Consider the following 21,186-nt stretch of genomic DNA (forward strand, 5'->3'; position numbering starts at 1 on the left):
AACTTGTCCTCCATGAATTTGTCTAATCCTCTTTTAAAACCACCTAGGTTGATGGCCATCACTGTCCCTGTGTAAGCGAGTTCCATAGCTTAACTATTCACTAGATGAAGAAATACTTTTCTTTTAGCTGTTTGCAATCTCCCAATGCCCAGCTTCATTGGATGTCCATGAGTTCTTATGTTATGAGAGAGGGAGAAGAAACTTTTCTCTACCCACTTTCTGACTCAACCACAATCGATATACCATCAAGGACCTCTTCCTCAATATAAAGCTGTCACCTACCAACAATGCCCATTGGCAATTTACATCAGCCAAACAGATTCCACATGTTGGGAAAGATTGAGGGCACTAGGAGAAGGGGACGACAGAGGACGAGATGGTTGGACAGTGTTCTCGAAGCTACGAACATGAGTTTGACCAAACTGCGGGAGGCAGTGCAAGACAGGAGTGCCTGGCGTGCTATGGTCCATGGGGTCACGAAGAGTCGGACACGACTAAACGACTAAACAACAAACAACAACAACATTTGAAACTTAGGAAGCAGTTCAGTCTTTTAAGCTCTGAATGGAATGGTTTTAAAGGATAATTACGCAGAGACAGTGAAACACTGGGATTCATTACCAGACTAAATTTTCCAGGGGTTTACTAAGAAAATGACATTGTCCCAACCATGACACTTTACTGCTTCAGTATTTGGATGTTCTGTATTTTCGTTATTTTGAGTACCTACTTTGTTGGCTGGGTTAATGCTCCAAAGTACTTCTAAAGTGCAAAAATACCCACCACATACAGAAAACCAAAGGTCTTCATAGAAATGAAACACTACCAACTGCTTAACTACTGTCAAGTAACTGGGAGTGGGCTGCAATGTTGCAGACACCCTCCATCTAACCATGGCACCAGTGGTGATGCGGGCTGTTCTTAGGACTAGCCAGGGCTCCCACTGAGCCTAGCATCTGAATCCACACTGGTGTCTTTTCCTAGCTCACAATGTACAAGAGAGGCTTAAAAAATGGTTTTTCACTCCCTTCTGTGTTGCTTCAGTGATGTCTTGAGTGACATAGCGCAGCAAAGTGTCCAGATAGCAACACTTCCTCAAAGCACTGTTGCATGGAAGAGGACTGATGTGGCATAGCCTAAACCATGTCAGTTTATAGAGACAGAAGTGTTGGGGAGTTTATCCTCCCTCCTACAGCATTTCACATTAAACAACCTATTTAATTTAGCACAGAAGTATTGGCAGACAACTAGAGCAGGTCTGAATTTAGTATTCCACAAATGTAGCCCAATCGAAGGTGTATTTACTCACAGTAACCACTACTGAATTCAAAGGGACTTACTCTTGGTAAGAGATTTGGAAATGCAGCCAGTTTTCTAAGGTGGTGGTTATTTTATAGTTGCGAATCTTGACTTTGTACTGATTTATTCCACCACATGGGAAAATACTGAGCAGAGATATTATAAGATCCAAAGGGGGCAACTCCACATTGAACCCTGCAGGGGATGACCTCATGCAGACTCCCATGATTCTTCAAATTAGTTTCACACATGCTACCATAACCCCTCCATCGGCAGTGACTGTCCACAAATTGAATACATTTTTACATTCAGGAGATGCTTCAATTGCTATAATGTTATTTTAACTAGTGTGTATATATATAACAAGGGGTGCGGGTGGTGCTGTGGGTTAAACCACAGAGCCTAGGGCTTGCCGATCAGAAGGTCGGCGATTGGAATCCCCACGACGGGGTGAGCTCGCATTGTTCAGTCCCTGCTCCTGCCAACCTAGCAGTTCGAAAGCATGTCAAAGTGCAAGTAGATAAATAGGTACCGCTCTGGCGGGAAGGTAAACGGTGTTTCCATGCGCTGCTCTGGTTCGCCAGAAGCAGCTTAGTCATGCTGGTCACATGAGCTGGAAGCTGTACGCCAGCTCCCTCAGCAAATAAAGCAAGATAAGCACCGCAACCCCAGAGTCATCTGTGACTGGACCTAATGGTCAGGGGTCCCTTTACCTTTACTTATAACAATGATGTTTTAACAAAATCTATGTACAGAATGTCAGGTCATTAGCATTACAGTGGTTACAAACTTAATTCGTTCCGGAGGTCCATTCTTAACCTGAAACCTTTCTTAAACTGCGGTACCACTTTAGCTAATGGGGCCTCCCGCTGCCGTCGTGCCGCTGGCACGCAATTTCTGTTCTCATCCTGAGGTAAAGTTCTTAACCCAAGGTACTACTTCTGGATTAGCGGAGTCTGTCATCACAAGTGTTTGTAACCCAAGGTGTTTGCAACCCGAGGTACCACTGTATTTGTCCGATTTCAGCAGCAAGTAACAGGAGTTCAGTTTGCTTCACAAGTTATGCACACCCGAGCCAGTTCCATTTCTATTAGCATTGGATCATTTTAATATTCGCAACCACAACATTGATTAGACCATGTGATAAGCATATACCATTCTTAAAAATATGTGGTTCGGTGTATATAGGAAATGGAATATCTTTGAAACACATTTTAATTATTAACCACATGGGCCCTTGTTGTTTGGGAAGTTGCTGCTACTGCAAACAGAAATTAAAATTAAAGTCACTAATTATATCACATTGCAAAGATGACAAGGTCTTGCACAGGTCACCAGGTGTGCCTAGATTTGATGTTGTTGTTGTTTTACTCTTGTCAAGATGATCATGGGAAAATGAACGTAAGCATCCCACTCATCTAATCACTTTGAAATTGTTTTGATTGAAAAGCAGACTAAAACACACAGAAATACTCCCAAGAAACAACGTAAACCAATGAAAGCAATGTGTGTGTTTTTAATAAAAAAAAAACTTGGTTCAGTAAATTGGGGAGTCACAAAACATTTTTCTTTACAGCAAGCCTCCCCAAGGTGCCAGCTCTTGAATTTGCCAGCTCTTGCATATACCAAATCTTATACTCTAAGACTTTGGAGACTCTGGCTGTGGCCACAGGTCTTCAACTCTTGGAAAGCCGAACGAGCGCAGCTGGCTTTGATATGGGTGTGGGGATGAGATCAAAAATAATTACAGAGATTACTATCTCAGGCAGCCCTGAGTGCTCACTGGAAGGACAGATCCTGAAGCTGAGGCTCCAATACTTTGGCCACCTCATGAGAAGAGAAGACTCCCTGGAAAAGACCCTGATGTTGGAACAAGGAGAAGGGGGTGCCAGAGGACGAGATGGTTGGACAGTGTTCTCGAAGCCACCAACATGAGTCTGACCAAACTGCGGAAGGCAGTAGAAGACAGGAGTGCCTGGTATGCTCTGGTCCATGGGATCACAAAGAGTCGGACACGACTAAATGACTAAACAACAACAACAACTATAACTATCTCAGGCATCACCCAGTTTTTGATAATCCAAGCCACAGAATGTGGTACAACAGTAAAGATGGCCTAAGTGACAAGACTGGGATTCCAAGCTGTCAGTTATGTCATGCTAATATGAAAACCATTAAACTGCATTCTATATGCCTAGGATCGCCAAGGTGGTGCGCCTTCCAGATGTTGCTGGACTACAACTCCCATAATCCCTTGCCACAGCTTATGTTGGCTAGGAATAATGGGAGCTTGAGTCCAATATCTGGAAGGCACATTGGCGACCCCTGCTGTGCACTCATATCAGTTCTCAAATTTGGTCACAGTGTAACAAAATGGTAGCAAACAATAGGCCAATGTGTTTATATTATACTGTTATGCAACAGGCCAATGTGTTTGTATTATATTGTTGTTCAAATATATAATATTTAACTATTCTGTAAGCTAAGCAGTGTTATTAATAGTCAGCATTCTTCCCAAATAAAGCATAGCAGTTAACGTTTATTATTAACATTTGAAGAATATGTTCAACCTTTTAATTTCTTCTTCTTTTTTAGCATTCCATATGGTTCCATATATTGTCTCCCTACTTATTTAACTTATATGCAGAATTCATCATGCGAAAGGCTGGACTGGATTAATCCCAAGCCGGAATAAAGACTGCCGGAAGAAATATCAACAGCCTCAGATATGCTGATGACACAACCTTGATGACCGAAAGTGAGGAGGAATTAAAGAACCTTTTAATGAGGGTGAAAGAGGAGAGCGCAAAATATGGTCTGAAGCTCAACATCAAAAAAACTAAGATCATGGCCACTGGTCCCATCACCTCCTGGCAAATAGAAGGGGAAGAAATGGAGCCAGTGAGAGATTTTACTTTCTTGGGTTCCATGAACACTGCAGATGGTGACAGTAGTCACAAAATTATAAAAAAAAAAAAGCCTGTGTCTTGGGAGAAAAACAATGACAATCCTAGACAGCATCTTAAAAAGCAGAGACATCACCTTGCTGACAAAGATCTGTACAGTTAAAGCTATGGTTTTCCCAGTAGTGATGTATGGAAGTGAGAGCTGGACCATAAAGAAGGCTGATCGCCGAAGAATTGATGCTTTTGAATTGTGGTGCTGGAGGAGACTCTTGAGAGTCCCATGGACTGCAAGAAGATCAAACCTATCCATTCTTAAGGAAATCAGCCCTGAGTGCTCCCTGGAAGGACAGATCGTGAAGCTGAGGCTCCAATACTTTGGCCACCTGATGAGAAGAGAAGAATCCTTGGAAAAGACCTTGATGTTGGGAAAGATTGAGGGCGCTAGGAGAAGGGGACGTCAGAGGACAAGATGGTTGGACAGTGTTCTCGAAGCTACGAACATGAGTTTGACCAAACTGCAGGAGGCAGTGCAAGAAAGGAGTGCCTGGCGTGCTCTGGTCCATGGGGTCACGAAGAGTCAGACACGACTAAACGACTAAACAACAACAACGGTTACTGTAAATAGAAACTTTTGAGTAGAGAAATAAAAACCTTCTGTCAAGTATGTACGGTACAAGGCATTTTAGAAAATTTGAAGTACAAAAAGAAATTAAAATTTCTTCAACCGCTGCAGACACTTTCCAACCTGACTTTGGCAAGTGTAAGAAATGAAGACGAAATTTGGTTCCCTAGTCCAATACACGTGTATCAAAGTCTTCTTACATTTCACACTGACAAACCTAAACAGTGAATTATCAGCAAGTGGCAACATTTATCACATTTACTGTTGTGGTATAAAGCAACTCGAAACTACTGTATCAAGTTGAAAGTTTTGGTTGGATAAGAAACAATTCCTCATTTTTTAACATGTGGTAAAACTTCCCCGTCCAATGTACAATGCATATTATAAGAACCGCAACATAATTTGAATAAGTCCATAGTAAAAAATAAACAGATCTAAAGGCCAATTCTCAAATTACAGCTACATAATAAAGTTCTGAGTGACACAAATTTTCGACAAAGCCTTCAGAACCACCACCTGTATTTTGGATACGGCAAGGTAACTGGAATAATCAGATGTGCTTACCCCCACCTCTATTTCCCAGTTTCCCTTATACTTATGATCCCCTTGGGGAGAGAGATTTATCAGGCATGCTTACTATAAAACACCATAATGTATAGAGATGGCACAATAATTTTATATTGAAGTAGTGGCTTTGGGGGCAGGATATTATTTGCAAGCCACTTACCATGTGGGCTGGTCCAGTTCCATAGAGAGGTACCATATAAGCACCATACCTTCCCGACAACACTTTTCTCCCTGGATTGGAGGAAAGGGCCTACCCACATGGAAAGAGACTTGGAAACATTGCAGTGACGTCGCGCTCCTCCTGCAGCCACACAAAGGCAGCAGTAACACCTGGAAATTAGCCATCTAGAAATAGTTTTCAGGTGACTTGTGGTCTTGAACCTTTAGAAGGGAACAGGTTAGTTACAGCTGGTAGCAGGTGAGTGAAGGAAACAAGCAAATCCCTCAGCAACTTGCAGGTAGCCATTACTGTATAATAAGCAGTCTCTCCTCCCCACCTTGAAATAATTACACGTTAATTGCAGAGCAGCATATCTAGATAGCATCACAAGCTACTATTCAGTGCCACTGGCTGTTGCAATTAATTGTTAAAAGCAGGTGCCTTGAAGTCATATGATTGTGGCTGTGTGTGTTTTGAAAGTGGAAGAGGAGGAGCTTTATTGACTCCTGAGTCAAGTGCACTAGCCCATGGGAAATACCTGTCTGCCAGCATGCCTAGTACAGGAGCCACCTCTCAGGAGCTGAGGGGTCTTTGCCCCCTCCCCACAATAAAATATTTGAAGGGGTCACACACACCCTGCAGTTGATGGGCATTGGCATTCAAATGATGTGTGTGCACCATGTCATGTGATCAATTATATGGGGCGGGGCTTGCCTCCCCCCCCTCCAATATTTTATTCAGGTTGGCACCCCTGATGCCTAGGCACCTTCTTTCCAGTGGGAAAACACACTGACTAGTTCAGAATGGCCCTCCATCCTCTCACACAAGTAGTCCCAAAAAGTCAGGTATGGTGGGAGGAAAGGGGGCGTTGAACAGAAATCAATTCTCCACATGTTGGAAGAAGGGTGTCTTTATCTACTCATACCTGAGAGAGCCCTTTGCGAGGTGCCAGGGGTTCTTGCCCAGGTGTACCAAACGCGAGTCAGGGTTTGTGTGCGCGCGGGGGCGGAGGAGGGTGGGTAGGGAAAAGGGAGGCTTCCCTTTCGGGAGCCGACATTTTTCAAAAGTTTAGGGAGGTGTATTGAAGGGACGAGCGAGCCGGGAAGACGGGTAGAGAGGGGGCGGGGAGCCGCTACAGCCTCCGGGAGCCCGGAGTGCGTCAGGCCCAGGCAGACAGGCGCGCGCGCGCGCACGGAGACCCGGTGCGCCCCCTCCGCTCTCCTGAGAAGCCGAGTCCTACGACGGAATCCTTCAGAATGGGTCCGCAGCCCCGACCGCTGCGTGTCCTCTTTCCTCAGAGCCCCCCCCCACCCGCCTTTCTCCCCTCCCCCTCCCCCCCCCACCTCCTCCTCCCTTCTCAAGTAGCCGCCGGGCAAACTTCTCCCCCTCGCCAAGCGCGCGCTAGCTGGGAACGGGCGAAAGCGCGAGCTTCCTTTACCCCCCCCCCCGCTCCCCGTTACCTCCTTCTGCTTGGGGTCTTGCGGGTAGACGTCGGGCGGCCCCAAGCGGGAGCGCTTGAGAGGTCTCTGCTCATAGCTGAGGAGCCCGAAGGCGGCCATGATCTCTCATGTTAGCCGGCGAAATGAATGAGAGAGGGAGCGCAGCGCGAGGGAGTGAGTTGGAGATGGAGCAGCCTCTGAGCGCCAGGGAGCAGCACTTGGCTGGCAGACGGAGACGGGCTCCCCCTCTGGGCCTGGCTCTTCTCCGACAGGGGGGAGAGAGGCGGCGGGGAGGCTGCTGCTGCTGCTGCTGCACAAATGCGAGCCAACGCACAGAGGCGAGAGAGAGGGGGCCACCCCCCTCAGTCACCCAAGGGCCCGGTAACTACGGGAGGGAGGCAGCGAGGAACTCGGGAATGAAATCGACTCGGTGCCCAGAGACACAAAAGAAACAGCCACCCCTGCTGAGCTAATGTGATGCTGTTTCTTCCCCGGCTGCTGCTGCAAAGTCTCAGGAAATGTCACCGGAAGATTTTTCACCAGGGATGTAGTTCCACTGGCACCACGCTTCGTTTTTCTCTCTTCCCACCACCCCCTTGACTCCTCCTCCTCCCAATAGGTCAGGTTATTGAGGATTTTCAATCGCCACTGAGAAGGTCAATAGGGGCGGGAGGGGTGTTCTCCACATACACGCGATCGAAGCACATCAATCAATCTGAAGTCGGAACTGTCCCACCCATTTCCACACCCATCATTGCTAGCGTGGCCTAGAATGAATCCAAGGAGCGTCGGAAGACCATGAAAATGCACCTGATCGTCAATATAATCATGTGGTTAAGAGATAACTAAGTCACATCCATTACTGACCTTAATTAAGTGCCTAGAGTACTATGGGAATTGCTCTGTGGGGGTGGTTTTAAAGCACACATTCATATTCCTGTGCTCTACTTCCTTGACATCCATGTCAGTTCAGAAAAACTGTGCCACCTATGTAGAACCACTCTTTTTGTGATTGCGTTTTTTCTGTAATTTTAAGGGGGTTTTCCCAACTGTTTTTAATGGTGTGTTTGAAATTGTTGTAACCTGCCCTGGGACTTTAATAGTGGTGTGCTTACAACACAGGAGCAGATGGAATTCATCAACCTGGGAAGGTAGCTCACCTAAGATAAAGAAAAATGATCCTAAACTTCCGCTGCCTTGTGGGACATCTTTGGGAGAAGAAAAGGCTAAGAAGTAAGCCCTATACCAGGGGTCCCCAGACTTACCACGCAGTGGGCCGGTGCCCGCCGCGTCGACCGCGCGGCGGGCCGGAGGGCAGGGGAGTGCGCGCGCAGCGGGCCAGAGGGCGGGGGAGTGCGCGCCCGTGCGCATGCGCACACGCGCCCGTGCGGGGGAAAAATCGCTTGTGCGCATGCGTATGGGCCTCCCCCGACCCGGAAGTGCATCGGAAATGACCTCTTCTGGGTCGGGAGAGGCCCATACGCATGCGCACAAAGGATTTTCGGCGTTTTTTTGGCGATTTTTTAGATCGTCGCCGCGCCGCGCGCCGTAAGAGCGGGCGGCGGCAGCGGGCGGCGGGGGTCGTCGCGGGCCGGATTGGGAGGCCGATTGGACCGCATCCGGCCCGGGGGCCGTAGTTTGGGGACCCCTGCCCTATACAAATCCAGAGTGGAGTCCCTAAGATGGTTGGATGGCGCTTTGAACACCTCCTTCCAGCAGCTTCTGTAGCCAAACTGGTGCCAAACACATTGCTCTGCTTACCTTTGGATCACATCAGCGAGGCCAAGAACAGGGTCTTGTCATCTGGGCATCCCAGGACCTCCATACACACTGTCCAGGCTTGCACCCCAGGGAAGTCACTTTGGTACTGCTAATGCAGCATTTTGCCTTCATGGCTTCACCCTTAAAGACACACTCCATTGTCTCTCAAGGCAGGTGTTGTTGTTTAGTCGTTTAGTCGTGTCCGACTCTTCGTGACCCCATGGACCATAGCACGCCAGGCACTCCTGTCTTGCACTGCCTCCCGCAGTTTGGTCAAACTCATGTTCGTAGCTTCGAGAACACTGTCCAACCATCTTGTCCTCTGTCGTCCCCTTCTCCTAGTGCCCTCAATCTTTCCCAACATCAGGGTCTTTTCCAAGGATTCTTCTCTTCTCATGAGGTGGCCAAAGTATTGGAGCCTCAGCTTCACGATCTGTCCTTCCAGGGAGCACTCAGGGCTGATTTCCTTAAGAATGGATAGGTTTGATCTTCTAGCAGTCCATGGGACTCTCAAGAGTCTCCTCCAGCACCATAATTCAAAAGCATCAATTCTTCGGCGATCAGCCTTCTTTATGGTCCAGCTCTCACTTCCATACATCACTACTGGGAAAACCATAGCTTTAACTATACGGACCTTTGTCGGCAAGGTGATGTCTCTGCTTTTTAAGATGATGTCTAGGTTTGTCATTGCTTTTCTCCCAAGAAGCAGGCGTCTTTTAATTTCGTGACTGCTGTCACCATCTGCAGTGATCAAGGAGCCCAAGAAAGTAAAATCTCTCACTGCCTCCATTTCTTCCCCTTCTATTTGCCAGGAGGTGATGGGACCGGTGGCCATGATCTTGGTTTTTTTGATGTTGAGCTTCAGACCATATTTTGCGCTCTCCTCTTTCACCCTCATTAAAAGGTTCTTTAATTCCTCCTCACTTTCTGCCATCAAGGTTGTGTCATCTGCATATCTGAGGTTGTTGATATTTCTTCCGGCAATCTTAATTCCGGTTTGGGATTCATCTAGTCCAGCCTTTCGCATGATGAATTCTGCATATAAGTTAAATAAGCAGGGAGACAATATACAACCTTGTCGTACTCCTTTCCCAATTTTGAACCAATCAGTTGTTCCATATCCAGTTCTAACTGTAGCTTCTTGTCCCACATAGAGATTTCTCAGGAGACAGATGAGGTGATCAGGCACTCCCATTTCTTTAAGAACTTGCCATAGTTTGCTGTGGTCGACACAGTCAAAGGCTTTTGCATAGTCAATGAAGCAGAAGTAGACGTTTTTCTGGAACTCTCTAGCTTTCTCCATAATCCAGCGCATGTTTGCTATTTGGTCTCTGGTTCCTCTGCCCTTTCGAAATCCAGCTTGCACTTCTGGGAGTTCTCGGTCCACATACTGCCTAAGCCTGCCTTGTAGAATTTTGAGCATAACCTTGCTAGCGTGTGAAATGAGCGCAATTGTGCGGTAGTTGGAGCATTCTTTGGCACTGCCCTTCTTTGGAATTGGGATGTAGACTGATCTTCTCCAATCCTCTGGCCATTGCTGAGTTTTCCAAACTTGCTGGCATATTGGGTGTAGCACCTTAACAGCATCATCTTTTAAAATTTTAAATAGTTCAGCTGGAATATCATCACTTCCACTGGCCTTGTTATTAGCAGTGCTTTCTAAGGCCCATTTGACTTCACTCTCAAGGCAGGTAGATGCCAACAATATAATACAACACAGATTAGAACCATCAGAAGATTTCTTTTGCAAGAGTGAGGTAACATCTCTGCAGCTACTTCTGAGAACAAAAAATGGTTAGCCAAAATATACTTGCTAGGTGTTGTTTGCTCTTGGGTATGTATTCCTGCAGTCCAGTCCTATGCATAAGTACTTGAAGTCCCAGGCCATAGTCCTATGTATACCCTGGGGAAAGGCCCCATTGACCTCTCTACGTTTGAACAGAAATTTATCAGAGTGCCATAACAAAGAGTTAAATGGAGCTTACTTCCAAGTAAGTGTGCACAGGCAGCAGTGCCATTGGGGCAGGACTTAGGGGCGATGACCCTGTTCAGCAAAATGAACAGGAAGGCTCCCAAATACAACAGGCCTGACATTTTGAAGGAATAATGTAAAGTATTACACATTACTTCTACCCCCACCCTGCAAGCTACCTCTGTTATGACCATTAAGAAGTGAGACCATGCCAGCATACAGGTATAACATCTCTGATCTCCATTGGTTGCTGCTTGCTGCCAGGCCAAGTTCATGTGTCCAACTTTAATAAGAATTAACTGTTGCCCAAATGTTAGCATTTCAGCTTTGGGGAATAAACCGTCAGAGGCTTTTCCCCTTGTGCACTATTTACTTAAAGTACCTATTGGCTCTCTCACAACAAGAAGGAAAAACAATGTTGAATTCGGTAACATTAAAAAAAAAGCTGTATAAAATACACATAGGTCCCATTTGGTGATATGAATGATAGCAGTCTCAACAAAGATGTGTGTCAACATTAATTATTCTACAGGCAAATACAGTTTGCTCTAACCAGAGACTGGGGGGGGATGAGAAGTGGAGATAATAAAGTATAACAAGCATGTGCACTTGAGTAAAAGTCTGATTTATTCTGTTGAGGAAGTTGTCCCTGAGCTAAATGTTAAGTATTCAGTGACCTTGTACTTCTTGCTCTCATCCCTATTGTATGGCATCACCACCAGGTCCTAGCAGTGCAGGAATAGTGTTTGTTTAATAAATGAAGTGTATCTAAAAAGTGGAACTACGCTAAGACAGCCTCAAACCCATAGCTGCCAAGTTTTCCCTTTTCTCGTGAGGAAGCCTATTCAGCATAAGGGAAAATCCCTTTTAAAAAAGGGATAACTTGGCAGCTATGCTCAAACCACACAACTTGGGAAGCAGCTTCTGTACTTCTCAGCTCAGATGTATTATCCCCCAAAACTCTGTGCAGGTACTAGGAAAGAATCCAGCAGCTATTTCTTTATTTGGAGCCAATACAGAAACATAATAACTTATATGCCTTTATAGAGACTATTTTAAATGCATTATAATCTTTGCAGAATACCGTGTGTGTAGAGGATTGGCATTCATAGCTACATAGTTATTATATAACAACTATAGATACATAGTTGTTATATGCAATGTGTTGTTTTTTAGGACATATAGAAACTTTATTCCAGTAAAATAAAAAAATTCCTTCAGTAGCACCTTAAAGACCAACTAAGTTTTTATTTTGGTATAAGCTTTCGTGTGCATGCACACTTCTTCAGATACTATTTATTCCAGTATTCAGAATAAATAGTATTCAGATAGTATTTATTCCAGTAGTTCCATTGTACATGTGAAGGCTTCAAATGCCACATAAATTATTGTGGCACTCCATGTACACATCAGAGCTTACATACACCTCTGGCTCTCAGCAAATATAAATGTAGGCCCTCAGTGCAGCTTCTGTAGAGAATGTGGGCCTGCAACAAAATGATGCTCAGAGTTGCTGAGTCTGCAGATGCAAGGCCACTTGTCCTGATAGAGCCTACATGCATGTACAAAAGGCAGGAGCCCTCATGGACAGCACTGCAAAAACCAGTACATTAACAGGTGAATGTCCCCCCCCCCTGTTTTATAGAATGCAGTAGCTACACAGCTTCTCCCAACACCTGTGGTGGATGCTGATAGCAATGTTGTCTCCATGGCACCAAAGGCAAAGCATTAATTAACTCAACCAGCACCTGGTGCCTGATATTCCTAGACCTGTTGAAGTCGTGGGAGTTCTGAATGCATGTGGAACTGGTAACGAATAATCTGGTGAGGAATATTTGAGGAAACGAATCTGGCACCACAAAAAGATATGATCATGGGATTTTATGCCATTCCCCCGTCCCACGCTGCCCCATCGGTGTATTTCATTTCCTTGCAAAAAATGCCACTAACCACAAGGTCGCAGGGTGGGTTACAACTATTTGCAGCTATAAAACAAGTGTATTTTTTAAAAATAAATCAAAAATCAAAAACAATTTCACATATTGAAAACAATACAAGCGTGTGTTTTTTTTAAAAAAAAAATCCCACATATAAAAAGAGTTAAAAAGTAGTGCCAATACAGATGCAGGTGAGGATAAAGATCTCCACTTGAAATACTTGTTGAAAGAGAGAGCTCTTCATTAGGTACCTATAATGCAGGCATCCCCAAACTGCGGCCCTCCAGATGTTTTGGCCTACAACTCCCATGATCCCTAGCTAACAGGACCAGTGGTCGGGGAAGATGGGAATTGTAGTCCAAAACATCTGGAGGGCTGCAGTTTGGGGATGCCTGCTATAATGCAACAGAGACTGTGACTTTCTAAAAAGAAATACCAAAGGGTAGTTGCTACCACATTAAAGGGCCGATTCTCATGCGTGTATGTGTGTGTAAGGAGGAATACTTTGCACACACCCCTGCTTACTAAATTCAGTCCTCTCTCTCTCTCTCTCTCTCACACACACACACACACAGAGAGAGAGAGAGAGAGAGAGAGAGAGAGAGAGAGAGAGAGAGAGAGAGAGAGAGAACCCTTTCAAGCATATAAGGGCTAATGCAGAAACCATACCCATGCTTGGAAAACATTTATCACTCTTGTTGGATCAGGGTAAAAATGTATCTAGAACATACGCATGAGAACATATTAATGGGACCCTGACATTTACAAATGCTTTTGTTAGCATTGTGAAGCATTTCCACTCCTACCACAATCTGAAAAGTAGCACTACTTATTATGCTGAAGCACACCCCTCAATCTTTGCCTGGCTTCTTTGCTATAAATCCCTATGCTCATCTAATAACATCCTTCAGCCAATCAGTGCACAGAGATTTGTATACTGTACGGCTGAGAAATAACCCATTTAGTCTTCATGCAAATCAAAGACTGAGCCAAAAAATGGAAAAGCTAAATCACAGGCGAATGAGTTTGCAGTTCTGGGTCAGTAAGTGCCCAACATTCCCACACATCTTGAATGCCTGAAATAATTCCGTGCCAGAATATATGTCAAGAAACACTACAAGTAATATAATTTGCACCCAAATTTACCCTTGCCAGTTACTAGGGGCTAGATCCTGGAAATATTGCTCGCTTTTACTATGGGAACTCACAGTGATAATTCAGCAAACCAAACAGAAACAATACAGCATTATTTGCAAATTTCTAGATATCATTGAGGTGATATCATAGGTGATTTCTAGATATCATAGAGGTGGCAAGAATACACAGAGGAATTATACCAGAAAGATATGGAGGTCTCGTACACCCCAGGTAGTGTGGTTGCTGACCTTGAGCCAGACATCTTGGAGAGTGAAGTCAAATGGGCCTTAGAAAGCATTGCTAATAACAAGGCCAGTGGAAGTGATGATATTCCAGCTGAACTATTTAAAATTTTAAAAGATGATGCTGTTAAGGTGCTACACCCAATATGCCAGCAAGTTTGGAAAACTCAGCAATGGCCAGAGGATTGGAGAAGATCAGTCTACATCCCAATTCCAAAGAAGGGCAGTGCCAAAGAATGCTCCAACTACCGCACAATTGCGCTCATTTCACACGCTAGCAAGGTTATGCTTAAAATTCTACAAGGCAGGCTTAGGCAGTATGTGGACCGAGAACTCCCAGAAGTGCAAGCTGGATTTTGAAGGGGCAGAGGAACCAGAGACCAAATAGCAAACATGCGCTGGATTATGGAGAAAGCTAGAGAGTTCCAGAAAAACGTCTACTTCTGCTTCATTGACTATGCAAAAGCCTTTGACTGTGTCGACCACAGCAAACTATGGCAAGTTCTTAAAGAAATGGGAGTGCCTGATCACCTCATCTGTCTCCTGAGAAATCTCTATGTGGGACAAGAAGCTACAGTTAGAACTGGATATGGAACAACTGATTGGTTCAAAATTTGGAAAGAAGTACGACAAGGTTGTATATTGTCTCCCTGCTTATTTAACTTATATGCAGAATTCATCATGCGAAAGGCTGGACTAGATGAATCCCAAGCCGGAATTAAGATTGCCGGAAGAAATATCAACAACCTCAGATATGCAGATGACACAACCTTGATGGCAGAAAGTGAGGAGGAATTAAAGAAGCTTTTTTTGTGTGTGTGTTCAGATAAGTGTCTGGATGGAGGGCCGCCTTCCCCCCTCTCTCTGCTCAGAAGCACCTGGTGGCAGAGGGTGCTCTGGGGGGGAGAGGAGGGGGGGGAGGGAAGCCCAGACACAAAAATGGAACCTTTGAAGTGCTGCGCCTCGCTGGTTCCTCTTGTGGCAGGAGGGGAGTTGTGGGGGGGGAGGATGAAGAAGGAGGAGGATTAAGTTAATATTATAAGGGTAAGATTTGGAACTGGAATAGAAAACCCGCCATAATTAATTAGAGAAGTTAGGAAAACCAGGAAGAGGAGATCTGAGGAAGTCATAATTACAATGTGATGAAAATATGAATTGGGAATTTCTTAAATTTTTATCTGTTTTTTTTATTTCTTATTTTATTTTTTCTCTTTTTTATTTTTTATTTTTTGATTGTATTTTTTATGTGTACTGTGTTCAAAGGAGCAGCTGAGGGGAAGCCTGCCCCCAGAACCCCTCCGTCCTTGTCCTCTCAGTGGCAGGGGGGGAGGAGGGGGGGAGGGGGAGGAGGAGGTTAAACCCAGCCTTAAAATGGACCCCTTTGATTCTCAACACCGGCGGGGGCCACTGGTGGCAGAGGTGGACTCGTGGGTGGGGAGTATCTGAAGGGACAGAATATGTACTGTATGTCTTGTCTGTTTTGTTTGTATTAAAATCTAATAAAAAATTATTTAAAAAAAATAATAATAAAGAAGCTTTTAATGAGGGTGAAAGAGGAGAGCGCAAAATATGGTCTGAAGCTCAACATCAAAAAAACCAAGATCATGGCCACTGGTCCCATCACCTCCTGGCAAATAGAACGGGAAGAAATGGAGGCAGTGAGAGATTTTACTTTCTTGGGCTCCTTGATCACTGCAGATGGTGACAGCAGTCACGAAATTAAAAGACGCCTGCTTCTTGGGAGAAAAGCAATGACAAACCTAGACAGCATCTTAAAAAGCAGAGACATCACCTTGCCTACAAAGGTCCGTATAGTTAAAGCTATGGTTTTCCCAGTAGTGATGTATGGAAGTGAGAGCTGGACCATAAAGAAGGCTGATCGCTGAAGAATTGATGCTTTTGAATTATGGTGCTGGAGGAGACTCTTGAGAGTCCCATGGACTGCAAGAAGATCAAACCTATCCATTCTGAAGGAAATCAGCCCCGAGTGCTCACTGGAAGGACAGATCGTGAAGCTGAGGCTCCAATACTTTGGCCACCTCATGAGAAGAGAAGACTCCCTGGAAAAGACCCTGATGTTGGGAAAGATGGAGGGCACTAGGAGAAGGGGACGACAGAGGACGAGATGGTTGGACAGTGTTCTCGAAGCTACAAACATGAGTTTGACCAAACTGCGGGAGGCAGTGCAAGACAGGAGTGCCTGGCGTGCTCTGGTCCATGGGGTCACGAAGAGTCGGACACGACTAAACGACTAAACAACAACAACAGATATCATTGATGCAAGGTCTCATCAAAAGTTCAGCAACCCCAAAACTTACTTACTTACTTACTTACTTACTTACTTACTTACTTACTGTATTTCTACACTGTCTTTCAGCCAAAGTATTAACATACAAAAAGGGCTAACCTATTATCGTATTCAGTAATCTGTGCTGATGTGCTATTAGAGCATGTCTCTGTCCCCTTTTCATCATAGGGTTAGACAGATGAATAGAGAACTGTTACTTAATAAAAAAAAATTAGGCTAGACTGGAGAAGCACACCAGAAAGACTGTTTGTAATCTATTAATATACTGGTGATCAGTTTGCTCTGATCAAGCAGCAGAAAGGCCTACATGAATGCCAGTTTCCAGGACTCGAGCTAAGAGACATGTGAGGTTTTGTGTTCCATGTGGTAAGCCAGCAAACTGCATGTTTTCCCAAGTGATTTTTAGATGGCATGCCATTCATATAGAGCAGGGATGTCCAACAGGCTCCTGACCCAACCCACCTCCCGAAAAAGGCTTCCTAAAAAAAAACTCCTTAAAAAAGCTCCACAACTTTGGTAGATCACTGCCAGTTTTTTTTATAGTGGGAGTAGATCACAGCCTCTTGAAAGTTGGTCGTGCCTGATATAGAGGAATGCTAAGGCAAAGGGCATATTTTGACTCAGACACTCATTAGAAATTTTCTCTGGCCATACTTATTTCACAAACTCTACCATAAATAGTTCAATGGAAAGCGTCTAATTGGAAAGACCTAATATGCTTTCAATGATGCCTGATAATGTGGCATAACGAATGTTGTGTATGATCTAAAACCTTAAATACAGATAGTCACAGAACAGTAATCACATCATTTGGGTACCGGCGGATATACAGTAGGCATCTGCTTGGCCATCATGAGAACTGGGCTAGATGTCCCTTTGGTCTGATCCAGCAGAGATTTCCTATGTTCTCAATATTATTTTATATATACAAACCTTTAAGACTCAGACTGTGTTCCCCTTTCGACCATACACTGCATGTATTGCAGGTTATGTGATTTCCTTTTTAAAATGATTTCCAAAACCTTCATAATGAAGGGCAATACATCAGAGTAAAAATTGTTATATAAGCTTAAAGGCTGCCCTTGACCATGGATTTTATTTCTGAATAACACAGAAAAGTAACGTCACATGTTCAAGTTTCCTGTCAAACCTTGAGCAACGCTGCAATGCAGAAACCTAATTTAGGAGAGCCACTATTGTTCGTAAAATTGTAGCTTTTGGATTTAGAGCGCCGTGAAATCTCAGCACCTGACAGATTACATAAATATTAATTCAGCTTTTTAATTAGCACATTAAAGGCCTGAATGGGCTGCCTACTGTGCCTGTACAAAGTTTCAGTCACATGGATGCTGGGTGGAATAATTCTGTAATGGGGGCTGCAGACAGTTGATGTTTCAATAGAAGGCAATTAAATAATCTCATTACCTTTAGCTAACTCTTATTTTGTTAGTTCCATTTGTCCTCCATGGTAAAAACCAAGCAAGACATGATAGAAACATATGGTGTGAAGAAAATGAATAGGAAGAAGTTTTTCATGACACTAGAACTCAGGGCCATCATGAAGCTGAATGTTAGACGACTCGGAACCAACAATATCCATTGCTTCTACGTGTGGTGCCATAGTTCATAGTTCTTCATGTGGTGCCAAAGTCCTCTGGGCAGCTAATACAGAATTCAAACAATTAAAATAATGAAATATTAGAGATAATGATGATGATAATAACAGTAGCATTTCAAACATTACAAATGAATCAGTTCAGTTTGTTGCCTCCAAACTGAGACAAGCAGCATAACAGTATTTAAAACACAGCAGAAACAAACTGTACAAAGGTCTGGGAGATTTTTTTAAAAAGTATTGTTGTTGTTGTTGTTTAGTCGTTTAGTCGTGTCCGACTCTTCGTGACCCCATGGACCATAGCACGCCAGGCACTCCTGTCTTGCACTGCCTCCCGCAGTTTGGTCAAACTCATGTTCGTAGCTTCGAGAACACTGTCCAACCATCTCGTCCTCTGTCGTCCCCTTCTCCTAGTGCCCTCAATCTTTCCCAACATCAGGGTCTTTCCCAAGGATTCTTCTCTTCTCATGAGGTGGCCAAAGTATTGGAGCCTCAGCTTCACGATCTGTCCTTCCAGGGAGCACTCAGGGCTGATTTCCTTAAGAATGGATAGGTTTGATCTTCTTGCAGTCCACGGGACTCTCAAGAGTCTCCTCCAGCACCATAATTCAAAAGCATCAATTCTTCGGCGATCAGCCTTCTTTATGGTCCAGCTCTCACTTCCATACATCACTACTGGGAAAACCATAGCTTTAACTATACGGACCTTTGTCGGCAAGGTGATGTCTCTGCTTTTTAAGATGCTGTCTAGGTTTGTCATTGCTTTTCTCCCAAGAAGCAGGCGTCTTTTAATTTCGTGACTGCTGTTACCATCTGCAGTGATCAAGGAGCCCAAGAAGGTGAAATCTCTCACTGCCTCCATTTCTTCCCCTTCTATTTGCCAGGAGGTGATGGGACCAGTGGCCATGATCTTGGTTTTTTTGTTGTTGAGCTTCAGACCATATTTTGCGCTCTCCTCTTTCACCCTCATTAAAAGGTTCTTTAATTCCTCCTCGCTTTCTGCCATCAAGGTTGTGTCATCTGCATATCTGAGGTTGTTGATATTTCTTCCGGCAATCTTAATTCCGGCTTGGGATTCATCTAGTCCAGCCTTTCGCATGATGAATTCTGCATATAAGTTAAATAAGCAGGGAGACAATATACAACCTTGTCGTACTCCTTTCCCAATTTTGAACCACTCAGTTGTTCCATTACCAGTTCTGACTGTAGCTTCTTGTCCCACATAGAGATTTCTCAGGAGACAGATGAGGTGATCAGGCACTCCCATTTCTTTAAGAACTTGCCATAGTTTGCTGTGGTCGACACAGTCAAAGGCTTTTGCATAGTCAATGAAGCAGAAGTAGACGTTTTTCTGGAACTCTCTAGCTTTCTCCATAATCCAGCGCATGTTTGCTATTTGGTCTCTGGTTCCTCTGCCTTTTCGAAATCCAGCTTGCACTTCTGGGAGTTCTCGGTCCACATACTGCTTAAGCCTGCCTTGTAGAATTTTAAGCATAACCTTGCTAGCGTGTGAAATGAGCGCAATTGTGCGGTAGTTGGAGCATTCTTTGGCACTGCCCTTCTTTGGGATTGGGATGTAGACTGATCTTCTCCAATCCTCTGGCCATTGCTGAGTTTTCCAAACTTGCTGGCATATTGGGTGTAGCACCTTAACAGCATCATCTTTTAAAATTTTAAATAGTTCAGCTGGAATATCATCACTTCCACTGGTCTTGTTATTAGCAGTGCTTTCTAAGGCCCATTTGACTTCACTCTCCAAGATGTCTGGCTCAAGGTCAGCAACCACACTATCTGGGGTGTACGAGACCTCCATATCTTTCTGGTATAATTCCTCTGTGTATTCTTGCCACCTCTTCTTGATGTCTTCTGCTTCTGTTAGGTCCTTACCACTTTTGTCCTTGATTATGGTAATCTTTGTACGAAATGTTCCCTTCATGTCTCCAATTTTCTTGAACAGATCTCTGGTTTTCCCCATTCTATTGTTTTCCTCTATTTCTTTGCATTGCTCATTTAAGAAGACCCTCTTGTCTCTCCTTGCTGTTTTTTGGAAATCTGCATTCAGTTTCCTGTATCTTTCCCTATCTCCCTTGCATTTTGCTTGCCTCCTCTCCTCCGCTATTCGTAAGGCCTCGTTGGACAGCCATTTTGCCTTCTTGCATTTCCTTTTCCTTGGGATGGTTTTCGTTGCTGCCTCCTGTATAATGTTACGAGCCTCCATCCATAGTTCTTCAGGCACTCTGTCCACCAAATCTAAATCCTTAAACCTGTTCCTCACTTCCACTGTGTATTCATAAGGGATTTGATTCAGATTGTATCTTACTGGCCCAGTGGTTTTTCCTACTTTCTTCAGTTTAAGCTGGAATTTTGCTATAAGAAGCTGATGATCTGAGTTACAGTCAGCTCCAGGTCTTGTTTTTGCTGACTGTATAGAGCTTCTCCATCTTTGGCTGCAGAGAATATAATCAATCTGATTTCGATGCTGCCCATTTGGTGATATCCATGTGTAGAGTCGTCTCTTGTGTTGTTGGAAGAGAGTGTTTGTGATGACCAGCTTGTTCTCTTGACAGAACTCTATTAGCCTTTGCCCTGCTTCATTTTGAACTCCCAGGCCAAACTTGCCAGTTGTTCCTTTTATCTCTTGATTCCCTACTTTAGCATTCCAATCCCCTGTAATGAGAAGAACATCCTTCTTTGGTGTCATTTCTAGAAGGTGTTGTAGGTCTTCATAGAATTGGTCAATTTCACTTTCTTCAGCTCCGGTAGTTGGTGCATAAACTTGGATTACTGTGATGTTAAAAGGTCTGCCTTGGATTCGTATCGAGATCATTCTGTCATTTTTGAGATTGCATCCCATTACAGCTTTTGCCACTCTTTTGTTGACTATGAGGGCCACTCCATTTCTACTACGGGATTCTTGCCCACAGTAGTAGATATGATAGTCACCCGAACTGAATTCGCCCATTCCCTTCCATTTTAGTTCACTGATGCCCAGGATGTCGATATTTATTCTTGTCATCTCATTTTTGACCACATCCAGCTTACCTCCACTCATGGTTCTTACATTCCAGGTTCCTATGCAATATTTTTCTTTACAGCATCGGACTTTCCTTTCGCTTCCAGGCATATCCGCAACTGAGCGTCCTTTCGGCTTTGGCCCAGCCGCTTCATCAGCTCTGAATCTACTTGTACTTGTCCTCCGCTCTTCCTCAGTAGCATGTTGG

The 21,186-nt window shown here is 44.3% G+C and overlaps 1 protein-coding gene across 3 annotated transcripts in view; it reads right to left on the reverse strand.

The window, feature by feature from the left end:
- The window catches only part of MED12L (mediator complex subunit 12L), a 167,085-nt gene extending 159,799 nt beyond the window's left edge, over positions 1-7,286 (reverse strand). For 2 of the 3 annotated variants that reach the window (XM_035132415.2, XM_060274471.1), the window contains exon 1: positions 7,015-7,286. In XM_035132415.2, coding sequence (XP_034988306.2) covers positions 7,015-7,113 — 99 coding nt within the window. In that variant the 5' untranslated portion in view covers positions 7,114-7,286. The remainder of the gene's footprint in view (positions 1-7,014) is intronic. The other variant, XM_060274472.1, reaches the window with a different exon arrangement.
- Between the last annotated feature and the right edge of the window lie 13,900 nt (positions 7,287-21,186).

Source organism: Zootoca vivipara, chromosome 5, assembly GCF_963506605.1.
Source record: "Zootoca vivipara chromosome 5, rZooViv1.1, whole genome shotgun sequence".
NCBI lineage: Eukaryota > Metazoa > Chordata > Lepidosauria > Squamata > Lacertidae > Zootoca > Zootoca vivipara.